This window comes from Labeo rohita, chromosome 13 (genome assembly GCF_022985175.1).
Source record: "Labeo rohita strain BAU-BD-2019 chromosome 13, IGBB_LRoh.1.0, whole genome shotgun sequence".
NCBI lineage: Eukaryota > Metazoa > Chordata > Actinopteri > Cypriniformes > Cyprinidae > Labeo > Labeo rohita.
In genome coordinates, this window is record NC_066881.1 from 9,304,650 (window position 1) to 9,319,262 (window position 14,613).

The following is a 14,613-nucleotide window of genomic DNA, read 5'->3' on the forward strand; positions in this document are numbered from 1 at the left end:
GCATCCAGCGCTCAGAATAGGCCTTTACCCATGATGCACTCTTTCAGTCAACTTCTAGATATTGTATATTGTTCTTTGAAGGAAGCAGCATGGCAGTTCAAATGAGTGCATGGTGACCAACTACCGCACATATTCAGGTGTCTGAGTTGAGTCTCATAAGTTGTTTTTGTGTTCGTCTGATCCAACATACTGGTGACACCAAGTCTTTGTGGGGGTTAGCTTTTTGCTTTTTTTTTTTTTTTTTTTTCTTTCTTTCCCCGTTTTTGTCTCTTTTTTTTTTTTTTGCTCTCATCAAGTCTCTATCTCATTGTGTGTGTAGTGATTTGATCTAAAATGACTAAAAATGATTTCCTTTTCCCTTTCTGTCTCTCTCTATCCGTTCCTTTTTGCTCCGTTGTGATCTCTAACCTTTCAACAAATTAACAATAAAAGAGTCTCAACCGAGTTTGAGAGAAGCGGGAGATTTGAGGGCTCAAGGTGAGGTGTCAGTGACTGGGAACCCCTACTTCCTCTCCTGGTTGATTATTTTTGTGTGTTGTGGACATATATTTTCCGTCTCCCACTATATGTGAGATCAGAGTGTGTATTAGTGTAGTGTGTACAGCACAAGAGACATTAGTCTGCTTTATTCATGGTAAATGTTTGGGTGATGTGCTTTTGTTTTTGTTTTTTTTTTTTTTTTTTTTTTCTCTGTTTACATTAGGGCTGGGTGATCAATTATTAACAGTACGTTCATACTGATTTAGCTGGTTATTTGAAATTATGTAACACTGTAAAATGATTTTAATGCACTTTATTTGGCTAGAGAGCATCATTAGACTAGTTTTTCAGACTTGCATCAGAATTCTGAGGCATAAACTTGCAATTCCGAGACATAAACTTGCTGTTCTGAGACAAAAACACAAACTCGCAGTTCTGAGACAAACTCACAATTCCGAGACAAACTCACAAAATTCCGAGACATAAACTCGCAGTTCCGAGACATAAATATAAATTTGCAGTTCCAAGACATAAACAAACTCGGGGTTCCAAGATATAAACTCGCAGTTCCGAGACATAAATATAAATTTGCAGTTCCAAGACATAAACAAACTCGGGGTTCCAAGATATAAACTCGCAGTTCCGAGACATAAATATAAATTTGCAGTTCCAAGACATAAACAAACTCGGGGTTCCAAGATATAAACTCGCTGTTTCGAGACATAAACATAAACTCACAGTTCCGAGACACAAACTCACAATTCCGAGACATAAATATAAACTTGCAGTTCCAAGACATAAACAAACAAACTCACAGTTCTTAGACATAAACTCAGGGTTCCGATACATAAACTCTTAAATAAAAACTTGTGGTTTTGAGACATAAACTCGCTGTTCTTGAGACATAAACTCGCAGTTCTGAGACACAAACTCAGGGTTCCGATACATAAACATAAACTCGCAATTCCGAGACATAAATAAAAACTTGCGGTTTTGAGACATAAACTCGCTGTTCCAAGACATAAACTTGCTGTTCTTGAGACATAAACTTGCAGTTCCGAGACATAAACTCGTAATTACGAGACATAAATGTAAACTTGCGGTTCCAAGACATAAACATAAACTTGCAGTTCTGAGACATAAACTCGGGGTTCCGAGACATAAATATATACTTGCAGTTCCAAGACATAAACAAACAAACTCGCAGTTCTTAGACATAAACTCAGGGTTCCGATACATAAACTCGCAATTCTGAGACCTAAATAAAAACTTGTGGTTTTGAGACATAAACTCGCTGTTCTTGAGACATAAACTCGCAGTTCTGAGACACAAACTCAGGGTTCCGATACATAAACATAAACTCGCAATTCCGAGACATAAATAAAAACTTGCGGTTTTGAAACATAAACTCGCTGTTCCAAGACATAAACTTGCTGTTCTTGAGACATAAACTTGCAGTTCCGAGACATAAACTCGTAATTACGAGACATAAATGTAAACTTGCGGTTCCAAGACATAAACATAAACTTGCAGTTCTGAGACATAAACTCGGGGTTCCGAGACATAAATATATACTTGCAGTTCCAAGACATAAACAAACAAATTCACAGTTCCGAGACATACACTCGTTGTTCCAAAACATAAACGTACAATTCCGAGACATAAATATAAACTTGCAGTTCTGAGTCGTAAACTCGCAGTTCCAAGATATAAACTCACAATTCCGAGACATAAATATATACTTGCAGTTCCAAGACATGAACAAACTCGCAGTTCCGAGACACAAATAAATCGCAATTACATTTCTTTTTTTTTTTTTTTTTTGGTGGAAACGGGCTTCCATAAATAATTGCTTTTTCGAGTGTTAAGTAATATTTGGTAATAGTGTCTCTGAATAAAGTGGCAACGCAACTTTAAAATGTATAAAATATTGTAGCAAATATAATTGTTTATTATTATGTATAATATTTGATCGCATATAACTATAATTCTTTTAGGTGATCAACAGCTTAAATAAATTTTCACAAAAAAAATCAGCTTTACATTATATTTTAAATTATATTTTAATATGTATTAATATTTAACAATATATTAAATAATTTACTGTACATTGTAATAATTTTACTGTGCTTTTAATCAAATAAATGCGAACTTAGTGAGCATAAGAGACGACTTTAAAAAAAAAAGTCAAAATATTATCAAACCAGAACTTTTAGTGTATATTGAAAATATTAACAGGCCAATTTTTTTTTTTTTTTTTTTTTTTTAAACTATCACCGAGCCCCTATGTCATGTTATATGGCTTTAAGAAACAGCTGCTTGTGTGCATGCCCTAGTCTGCTATGCATTTGATTGCCATTAATTCCCATGTGTGATGATAACCCATGCATGCAGCTGCCGCACTGATTCTTCACTACCATTGTGATCAAGTCCTAGTGAATAAATAATAACCTCAATATTTGAAATGTTCTTCTCCATCCATTGGCCTAACCTTACCTCTCTCTCTTTCCATTCCTGTCCCGCTCGGTCTGGCAGTCGCCATGTATCTGGGGATCAGCAGAAAGATGAAGGGAAAGATGGAAAAGACGGGAAACCCCGCTCTCTCCGTTTCACCTGGAGTATGAACACCACCAGCACCATGGAGCCAGCCGACATCATAAATGAGATCCGCAAAGTTCTGGACGCCAACAGCTGCACTTACCAGCAGCGCGAATGCTTTCTGCTTCTCTGTGCCCACGGGGACAGCCGCACCGACAGCCTCGTCCAATGGGAGATGGAGGTGTGCAAACTGCCCCGGCTCTCACTTAATGGTGTCCGTTTTAAGAGGATATCTGGCAACTCCATCGCTTTTAAGAACATTGCTTCCAAAGTTGCAGGCGAACTCAAGCTATGAATATATCTTTAATCTAACCACATAGAGGAATTTATGAAATGGTTCAGTTCAGTATAGACAAACAAATTAAGCTGTACAATCGTAAAGTAGCAGTTTCCGAATGTTGTTTTTTTTTCTTTCCTTTTTTTTTTTTTTTTTTTTTTTTTTTTTTTTTTAAATAAACCACTTACTTACATGTATTTGAAAACTGTATATACTTTAACATTGCTTAAAGCAATAATTTCTTAACATCGGTCACACAATTATCGTATTATCTATCGTGCAAGTCGTTAAATGCTGTAAAAACAACAGGATTGAACCTTTCAGTGTTACGATTGTATGATGCTCTGAGAATGTTCGGAGAGGAACTCATTGCCATCGCCATCGCTTCAGACGGATGAGTTGAGGCTGATCATTCAGGAAATGGACGCTCGATGGAGATTTGTGGGGTTTTGTTTTGCTTTAGCTTTTTAACAGGCACTATTCTGTGGTGGTTTTAAGTATTGCGTGTTTTGGGCGGCTCTTGCGTAAAGGGTTTCGCCCGAATCTTGAGTTGCTTTTTAAAATTTCGCTCCGCTCCTCTATGTATCGAGGGTGCTCGTCTGTGAAAGCGGCTGCAGTAAACCTGATTTGAGCTCAGTTTCACTGTTTGAATGTTATTAAGAGCAACATTTAGATGTTTTATAATTTATTTCACGTTATTGCCCACTCAAATGTATTTTTGTGTAAATAATGTACTTTATGCGGCAAGTACACATTTTCATACCGTTTTGTTGGAGTTTTCTGAAACCAAGAGGGCATCTTGTAATCTCTTTCACTTATAAGACTCACCACAGATTCCATTAAACTATCTGTAACTCGTCACAGTGTTCATTGCAGAGATCTAATACAGCTATAAAAGGATCTCAGCATTTGTATTGCCTCTTTTTCTAACTTCGTATTGCATGAGCTGCAGTTTAACAGCTTGGACAACTTTATACAATCAAAGAAACTGGTAGGAGTTTCAAAGGTTTGATGTCGGTATGATTTGTTTAGTGTTTTTGAAAGAAGTCGCTTATGTTCATCAAGGCTTTTTGATTCAAAGAAAAATACAGTAAAAACAGTATATTAATATATTTAAATAATTAATTAATAAATATATTAATAATTAATTAAATAATTATTATTAATAATGTTGAAAACAGTTTGAATACTTTCTTACTTTTTTTTTAAGATTCTTTGATCAATTCAGAGGAACAGCATTTATAGAGTGTTTTCACTACACTTCATCAATCGGCCATATTGGCAGCACCGAATGAAAACAATTCCACTGAACCGAACGAAACTTAGGGCTGGGAGTCGATTCCAAAAAGAATCGATTCCGAGGTGTTGGGAATCAAAAGTCGATTCCAAAGTTTGGAATCGATCCCATCAAGGGGAATCGACTCTCCATTCATGGCCGTTTTCAGTTCAACAAAGCTTATCTATGGGCTCCTCTCAAACGAAAGGCTGCATATCTCAGCTGTTGTCATCAAACGTCACTGAACATTGATTCACGAAAATAAACTGAATGAAAAGAGTCAGTACTGAATAGCAGCCTTGAGAACCCCACTCCTGAACAAAATCTTAAAACCAGGGGAAAACTTACAAATATTCGCATTTTGCGCTGGTGGATCATAACCAGGTTTGTAAGTACTGCTTCAAAATGGCAAAAGAAGAAACAGGAGCAAGAAGCAAAAAAATAGAGAGCAGGCAATTTATAGAAAACTAAAGAAAACTCGAACAGGCTGTTCATCAGCACATCAAAAGTTTAAGACCATAGCCCAAAAAACCCCACAACAGAGCTAAAAGTATCAAAAAAGGACTTAGTAGTGAATAGCCCCACCATTCTTGTTGATTACTTAAAACATTCATTTTGCCATGCTTGATTCGACTGTTTCCAGGAGGCTGGTGGGAATGTGTGTCCATGTGGTGAAGATGGCCTCACGAAGGGCATCCACAGTCTGGAACTGATGTTTTTTTTTTTTGTAAATTTCCCTTGCTATCCATCCCCAAACATTCTCAATGCAATTTAGATCAGGGGAACACACAGAAAGGTCCAAAAGAGCAGCGTTATGCTCCTTCGTCAGGTGGGCGATGTGAACTGCAGCACTGTCCTGTTGAAAGACCCAGTCATTACCGCACAGATGAGGGCCCTCAGTCAAGAGGGATGCCCACTGCAACATGTCCACATAACCAGCGGCCAGAAACCTGAAGCTTCATTTTCCCATTGAAGGATAAAGCAGATCATGATAGAGACTCCTCCACTGTGCTGTGTAGAAAACATCTTTAGTGGGATCTCCATGTCATGCCAGTAATGTTAGAAGTCATCAGGACCGTCCAGCCTAAATATTTTCTCGTCAGAGAATAAAACTTTTTTCCATCTTTCAGTGTCCCATGTTTGGTGGTCCCTTGCAAATTCCAAATGGACAAGTTTGTTTCATGGGAGGAGATGTTGCCTTTGAAGACTTTTTTTTGTTCTTGAAGCCCTTCTCTTGCAGATGCTGCCTTATGGTTATTGGGCTGCAGTCAGCATCAGTAAGGGCCTTAATTTGGGTCAAGGATCAGTCTGTGTCTTCATGGACAGCCCGTCAGATCCTTTGGCTCTACCACTTGACTTTTTTGTCCCATAACTCCCAGGATCTTTTGAGAAATGTAAAAATGGCTGTCTTACTGCATCCAATCTTGGCAACAATGGCGCGTTGTGTGAGGCGTTGCGCATGCAGCTCAACAATTGTGCCACGTTCAAAGGCAGAAAGACTTTTTTCCTGTGCCGTCAGGAGGTCATGACAGTGTGACTGCCTGATGAACAATGACATGAAAGCCATATTTTGCGCAGATTTTAACTTTTTAAGGCTATGGTCTTAAACTTTTGATCAGCTGATGAACAGCCTGTTTTAAGTTTTCTTCAGTTTTCTATAAATTGCTTACTCTCTATTTTTTGGCGCCTGCTCCTGTTTTTTCTTTTGCCATTTTGAAGCAGTACTTACAACCTGGTTATGATCCACCAGTGCAGAATGTGAATATTTGTAATGTTTCCCCTGGTCTTAAGATTTAGTTCAGGAGTGTATGTTAAAATAAAGAGTACAACGTACCGAAATCTGTATCCCGCCTCATGTAATCGGTCAATCTGTGTTTTAACCGTGGAAAGATGTCAGCATAAAAGCTTGTAAACAGTATCACGTAAAAATAAAAACATTCGGTGACCACAAACTCCTTATTCAGCTAGAAAAATATATTTTAGAGAGGAGCATTTTGCTAAATATATGCAGCATATAACACGTTTATTATATTTTTTGTACAGTTTCTCAATGTTTAAGTTGTTTGAATAAATCCGTCAAGTTATTATATCAATATTATAGGAATGTAGAACCAAATGATTCTCATGTAGCCTATATTTTACAGCATTAGTTGAGAGAAGTTTTCCTTGAAAAATTTGCCATGTACTGTAACTGATATATATCCAAAATAATTGATATCAAATAACTGCCAGCTTTTGAGAATCTTCAGAATCTAACCAAAAAAAATTGTCAAAACCCAGCCCTAGCATTTATATGAAATAGATTTTTGTCATTACTGTCATTTTTGATCAATTTAATGGATCCTTGCTAAAAAAAAAATAAAAAAATAAAAAAAGTATTACATTTTTAATTATATTTCAAATAGATTTCAAATCATAGTTATATATTATTGTAGTTTGTGTGATTTCCATTAAATAATTTATAAAGATGATTGAATTGTTCTCAAAGCTGAATAACTGTAAAACTTAGATAAAACTCATGGAAATCATTTAGTGAAAAGGTGTGGGAATCACTGAAAGCAGTGAAGGAGGACAAAAAGCAAGTCAACACGAGTCAAATTTTATTCTCAGACATTCTCATCCATCTGTTGCTCTGTGACATCTGTGTGTGTAACAAAAACTCGCCAGAGCAGAGACAAAGGACCCTTAAATAAATCATATCTTCCAAGAACAAGTCAACAAACAGTCAGTCAATCAATGAACAAAGGTGGGGGGAAGTGGAGAGAGAAGAATGTTGGAAGTGAGATTTTGAAGTGAGTCTACTTTTGGGCAGGCATGAGGTCCTCAATGGCCTGGCCTTTCTCTAGCCGTTTCTCCATCTCTATCAGCAGTTTGACTCCATCCACCACCATCTGCACCAGCTCCACCTCAGAGAAGCCCAGGCGGTCAGCGTTGGAGATGTCAAAAACACCACCCACAGCCGCAGTGTCCACACCACCTAATGAACAAAGGTACCCCTTACTTATTACCATCAGTTGACGCTCCATTTCTGTTCAGGATACTCAGTGTCGTACTGTTTAGCGCAAGTCTGTTCGTCTCCTACCTGTTCCGCGTTTCTGCAGTCTCAGTCTCTTGAGGATCTCCTCAAACTGGCGGTACTTGCTAAGATTAGGCAGTTTGACGTGCACTCCTGCGCGCAGGCCTGTGCCGAGGTTAGATGGGCAGGTGAGGACGTAGCCAAGATGCTCGTTCCACATGAACGCGTGACCCTTGTTTTTGAACAACTCCTCAATCTGAAATGATTAACAACACTAATAAGTTGCAGCTCTGTTCAAACCCTCTGCGATCTAAAGTGTCTTGCATCCACCAGAAATAAGACCAAGCAAGTTTATGACAAAGAACAATAATGATGACATAGGAATGATATGTGTTATCGTTCCTGGTGTGAATGGGTCTTTAGGATCACAGTGATGTAATACCTTAGTGAGACCTGTGCAGAAACGGTTGAAGACCTCCTTCATGTTGCCACCTTTCTGCATGGAGATGACACGCAGATGGTCCTCCTCATTCACCCACACAAGGAATGTCTTGTTATCATTGTGCCTGGAGACGAGGAGAAAATGAGTGAGGGAATGTCTTCTAAGCCCAGCAAAGAAATGCAATAGCAGTAAATTATACACTAAACCAAACCATATATTAAGTACACAGTAATTAATATTACTCAGTTCTTAAATGTATAATTAGACTCTAAGGACACCTTAAATAAGCTGTAAAGCTAAAATAAATTCTAGGATCAAACATTTAGCTTTTGACAGGAAGTAGGTTCTTTCTCTATTAAAACCAATCTTTAAAAGTAGCAAAAGCAGTGCAGTAAGGACAATCCAGAATACTGACCAGATCCCCCTGGCGTCAGGCCAATCACGAGCCATCCCTGAGGCCAGCAGCAGGGGAGACACAGGCTTGTCAAACAGGAAATGGTCATCGATGAGCTGCTGCTGCTCGGCGTCTGTCATGTTTTTCAGGGCGTAGTATTTTCCTTTGAGATCCCCAGTCAGGGCTCCCAAAGCTAAAGACAGATCAAGCCAGTGTGAGTAAATCCTATATCCTTTTATTAAAAGGAATGTTTTCTTAAATATTAACAGAGTATAAATTAAAATGTCTAAGACAGGAATATTAATGTTGGTTCAGTCACGGCCGATGATATTCATCACCACAAGAGGGAGCCACATGACCAGGCCTACGTTTTAGGAACGTAAATACTGCATCCAAATTTGTCTACTTGCACTATGCCCTACAAAAAAAGCATACTTTTGAGTGTGTAGCATAAGATTAGGCATACTTAGGGACATACTACCACACCATAACAATGTCTTTAATGGATCATAACCAGTCAGACCATTAGTGGCGTCTTTCATGCTGAGAACTCTTCTCATGTTTTTGCATAATAATGCATTTAAATATAAATGGCTAAATGCATCTTTTTAAATATTCACAATGTTGCTGCAGATTAAACATTTTTCATTAGGTTAGATATTATTAATCACATCCTTTATCTAAACCTCTCTACTTAATCATCGGTCTCATACATTCGCCATAGTTTAACATGTTTTATTGTGCATATCCACCTTTTTCCTGAGTAACCAATGAGTGATGCCATGAAGGATTCTAACTTCCCTTTAGGTGCTTTTGTGTTCCGTTCTCCATAGAAATCCACGTTAAAATGGGTTAAAAAGAATGACTAAGGTTAAAAGTTTTTCAATACATCTAAATAGGAAGCATGCAACAATTTAACATTACATTATTGGCTCGGAAAACATGTTAATTTGACTAGAAACAACAGAGACCGGAAATGTAAAGCAGCACGTTCAGAAAAAGGTGAATAGCAGGGATATTTTAGCATTACTGAGATACTTAGAAGTTTTAATAATTTTTGCATTTGTTTGTATTTTTATATTTTCCATTTTTTGTGTTCTTGTCATTTTTAGAAGTTTTTTTAATAGCTGTATAGTTTTTATTACTTTTATTTTAGCTTGACTTATTTTAACACATCAAACTAAATTAAAATAAGAAATGTTGCCTTGGAAACTAGGTGAAATTAAAAATATTTACTTAATTTCAAATAACAAACATTTTTATGTTTTTTTTTTTTTTTTTTTAAAAAAGTCGCTTCTGCTCACCAAGCTTGCATTTAATTGGTCCAAAGTACAGCAAAAACAGTAACATTTTGAAATACTTTTACTATTTAAAATAACTGTTTTCTATTTGAATATATTGTAAAATGTAATGTAATTTCTTTCTGTGATTTAATAGTTGAATTTTTAGTATCATTACTCCAGTCACATGATCCTTCAGAAATCATTATAATATGCTAATTTGCTGCTCAAAAAACATTTATTATTATTATTATTATTATTATTATGTTGATATTTCTTTGATGAATAGAAAGTTCAGAAGAACAGCATTCATCTGAAATATAAATCTTTTGTAACATCATAAATGTCTTTATCACTTTTGATTAATTGAAAGCATCATTGCTAAATAAAAGTATTTATTTCTATAATTTCTATTTAAAAAAAAAAAAATACTGACTCAAAGCTTTTTAATTTTATAGTGTATAATACAACAAAAGCTTCCTCAAATAATAATAATAATAATTTAAAAAAGTACCGTTTTAAATATTGATAATAATAAATGTTTTTTGAACAGCAAATAGCATAATTTCTGAAGGATCACGTGACACTGCAGACTACAGTAATGATGCTAAAAATTCTGCAAAACATTTCAAAATTTTACTGTTTTTGCTGTGCTTTCGATCAAATAAATGTAGACTTAGTGAGCAGAACAGACAAGAAAAACTCTTACTGTCCAAAAACTTTTGACTAGTAGTGCAGTTCTCAACAGTAGGTTATCTGATCTACACTTTGAATTTTCACTTAAACTCATTTCAACGTAGTATGCTTTGGGACACACTAATTCTACTATTTAGGATGGACAGTATGCAAATTGGGAAGCAGCAGACGTGTAATTCCTGTTTCATATAAACTAATGTTTACCGCAGTGCTGCAGCGACATACCTTCCACAGAGAGCTTCTCAACAGCTCTTCTCTCTCCACGACTGCAGTGGGGCGGCAGACAGAATCCACGGATGCTCCTGCCTGTTCTGACGCGAGAGCTCAGCACGTAATTGGCGTCAAGATCATCACCGCCCTGCAGAAACAGAAAGTTTTAGTCTTTAAATAAGCATCATCACTGTACCAAATATTAATGATCAGTGAGATCTCATATTGTTTTGGACCCCACTGACTTTAATTATATGGAAAAAAAACATTTTTTTCAAAATATCTTCCAGAAAAACACTTTTGGAATGACATGAGGGTGAGTAAGTGACAGAATCTTTTTTAGGTGATCTATCCCTTCACTTCATACCTTGAGGTTACTTGGGTTGAGGTCGGTCTTGTGTTTGTCTGTGGGTTTGTATCCTCCATGTCTGTCCTGAATAACAGGGTCCAGCAGCTCCTTGAACACATCATAGGTCTCCTCATCCCCAGCCACACAACCCACAGTCATAATGAATGGGTGGCCTGAGATGGGAAAAAGTCGATGTATACAAATTAAGAGCCATGCACATCAGATGCCAATGCTTACTTCAAAAAAATAAAATAAAAAAGCCGTGTTTAACATCATGCGATTTCTCTTAGGACTATCTAACCCTGGCCCTGATCCTTGACAGACTATGTGTGTTCTTTTACCAGGATTATCTACGCCAGTCTGAATGACGTTATCTATGGTGAAGCCGTTGGGCGTGCAGCGCTGACGAAGGCGCTTGTACATGTCCAGAGTGAGGAACTTGGCCATATGGTTGTTGTGCTGTGTGAGGTCTGGATACTCTTCCTCAGCTGGCCGCTGCTTGATGTTCAACCTGGCTAGTTTAGCATTGCTAAATAAATACAACAACACATGGGGTATAAAAATAGCACGCACTGCTGTCGAAGGATGAAGTCACCTGTTCTTCTGTGTTCTGAATGCGCCATTTGTCTTACCAAATATGCTGTTAAATAGATCATCTTGCTATAAAAGTCTTTTATGTGGCCAGCTAAAATTGGATTTTCCATGTCACTGCATTTTGCACAGGCAGGTTGGTCTTATCTATACAGGAACTGTTTTTATTCAAAGTCCTCTGCACTAAAACAATGAGTCAGCAAGGTCACCGTTTAACGCACAATGATAATCACACTTCTTTCTGCTCGCAATGCACCTATATGTTCTAAAAGCGCACGAGAAGTGGTCTTTTGGAGGACTCGGGGGAGGGGGGGTCTTTACCTGGGTTATCTACCCCGGTCTGGATTACGTCGTCCAGCGTAAACCCGCTGGGTGTCTGTTTGGAGCGCAACTTCTCATACAGCGCCGGTGTGAGGACCTTGGCCATATGGTTGTTGTGCTTGCTGAGGTCGGGATATTCCTGCTCAGAGGAGTTCTTCATCTTCAGCTGGTTGTGACTGTTCCCAAAAGGCATGGCTGTGGTTTTCTGACCGTGGTGGAAATTGGATGGAAAATAATAGTGGTTACACTGAATGCGAAATAAGGCTCAATGCTAACTCAGATCCTGACATTAGAATCAATCTGGAAATAACTTGGTTTTTCGTGCAGAAATATAGATGCAATGAAATAAGTATGGATAGAATATGGAAACAATTCTGTAGTGTTGTATTTCTACAAACGATAAATACAATGAATATGTGCTATGTGCACAAATAGTCATTAGGGTAGAGAATCCTTCATCTACACTACCAGTCAAAAGTCTCTTCTGCACACCAAGCCTGTATTTATTTGATCCAAAGTACAGAAATATAACAGTAACATTTTGAAATATTATTACTATTTAAAATAACTGCTTTCTATTTGAATATATTGAATATTACAAAAGCTTCTTATTTCAGATAAATGCTGATATTTGGATCTTTCCATTCATCAAAGAATACTGAAAAATAAAAAGTACTGTTTTATTGTGTGCGTGTCTGTATATAAATAAACGTATTGGAAAAATATTAAACTAAACTAAAATGATTAGTTTTATAGTATCCATCTAACACAATATACATATTTTTAATAGTAATATTAAACATAAGCATATGATTTCTGAAGGATCATGTGACACTAAAGACTGGAGTAATGATGCTGAAAATTTAGCTTTGATCACAGGAGGAAGATACAAATAGAAAGAAGTTGTTTTAAATAGTACAAATTTCACAGTATTACTGCTTTTGCTGTATTAAACAAATGCAGGTTTGGTGAGCAGAAGAGACTTCTTTAAAAAAAAAACATTATAAATCTTACTGTTCAAAAATTTTTTGATTGGTAGTATACATATCAGCCAACCTTAAATATAGTAAAACTTGTAATAAATAAAATAACTAAAAACACTGTTTTGCACTACTATTTACCCGCAATGACTCTACTGAATCACGTGACGAATGACTCCTACAAACTGGTTCTTTTTAGTGAATCAAACACGTGCAATGAAGTACGATGGCCGAATGAACGACTCTTATGAGCCGATTCTTTATCGTGAATCAAAGACGCATAATTATTCTTACTTATAAATATGAACTTACGTTTTTACTTCCATTATGTCTGACTGGAATTAAACCAAGAAATTTGACTTTTCATGATGAAAAGTGAACCGTTATTTAAAATCTACGTACTTTTAAATATGTTCTTTAATGACTGTATTGCATGATTTTTAAATTTGCTATACCTGTCAAAATCTGAAACGACGTAATCATTTGGTAACAAACTGATGATGGTAGTAAATTTAATATGAAACTATTTATTTACTTACTTATTTTTACAAATGTTTCATACTCAAAAATACTACAACAATCTGGAATCTTTGAGAGGAATCTGAATCGGGAAAAAAAGTTAAATTCCTAACATTTCTCATTCCTGAAGGGTGAAGTAGGGAAGCTCGCCAGATGGTTCAAGTCTATTTCAGCATGGAATATCTGCTCATCGTAGTGCACTGAAATGCTCAAACTTTCGTGCAAAAGTACGGTCGAAGCTATCGATGATTTAAAACTGGGCGTCCACTGGACGGCACCACATCAGCGACAGAGAAAGAGTGAGCTGTCATTAATCATGGTCTGAATATGGGACGCTTTCTTTCACAAGAAGGCTAGAAATGTTCAGAAAAAGCATGATAGAAGACTTAAAATCATAAACGATCACTTGTAACGTATAAGTCTCTAATACATAGCCCATCGTGTCCTTCCCATGCGTCTGTGCCCTTCATAAAAAGATGCACAAAAAACCAAGTCTTACCCAGAATAATTCTGCGCCTTTTTATATAATAGTTATTCTTCTCTTTACACATTGTAAATTGCGATCTCGCTTAAACTCCTACTTTAATGAAAGGTTAAAAAACTTCTCAATGAATCCTTACCGTGGGTTGTGGGGTGCTAGAACTAGAGGAAGACTGAGAGGAGACAAAGATCCCTATTTTTCCGGTAGGAGTATGAACTCTATGTGGCGTCTGTCTGTTCTCCAGCACTAGATCGTGATGGAGCGTTTGTTTTATAGTACAGGAAAGCCGCTCCCATTGGCTGCTATTCGCAGTCCATTCATCCCATTGGAAGAACCTCATATTGGAATACTTTGACTGCTCTTAACAAATATGTAGCATATACAAAACGTGCAAATATATAATTATAAGAAGATGTAAGTTTAATTTAATTAACTTTATATTCTATTCAAGTATATTACGACTTATTGAGACTTCAGATGTAATAATTTTCTTTAAAAAAAAAAAAACAAACAACATGATGTATAAAGTGTGATCGTCTTATACATTTTGTGTGGACATGTGCTGCTTTTTGTCACCCACAATGTTGGTTGTTTTAGCTTAAGGGTGTCTTTAATGTATATTATAATGCTAAGTGATATACAGTATGATATGACTTAACAACACATTTCTGATTTGAAAGAATACTTTAGCCTTACTATTTGG

The 14,613-nt window shown here is 36.7% G+C and overlaps 2 protein-coding genes across 12 annotated transcripts in view; one reads left to right on the forward strand and one right to left on the reverse strand.

Moving 5' to 3' along the window:
* Positions 1-3,518, forward strand: part of mark3a (MAP/microtubule affinity-regulating kinase 3a) — a 40,193-nt gene extending 36,675 nt beyond the window's left edge. For 4 of the 11 annotated variants that reach the window (XM_051125769.1, XM_051125771.1, XM_051125766.1 and 1 more), the window contains 2 exons: positions 433-477; positions 3,016-3,518. In XM_051125769.1, the coding sequence (XP_050981726.1) occupies positions 433-477; positions 3,016-3,373 (403 nt within the window). In that variant the 3' untranslated portion in view covers positions 3,374-3,518. The remainder of the gene's footprint in view (positions 1-432; positions 478-3,015) is intronic. The other 7 variants (XM_051125776.1, XM_051125772.1, XM_051125770.1 and 4 more) reach the window with 3 other exon arrangements.
* A 3,696-nt stretch (positions 3,519-7,214) lies between these two features.
* Positions 7,215-14,265, reverse strand: ckba (creatine kinase, brain a). Its single transcript, XM_051126308.1, has 8 exons — positions 14,050-14,265; positions 11,931-12,135; positions 11,037-11,191; positions 10,685-10,817; positions 8,505-8,676; positions 8,090-8,213; positions 7,714-7,903; positions 7,215-7,608 (listed from the first exon to the last, which is right to left on the reverse strand). Exons 1-8 carry the CDS (start codon positions 14,248-14,250, stop codon positions 7,430-7,432), a joined length of 1,359 nt encoding a protein of 452 aa, XP_050982265.1. The 5' UTR covers positions 14,251-14,265; the 3' UTR covers positions 7,215-7,429.
* Between the last annotated feature and the right edge of the window lie 348 nt (positions 14,266-14,613).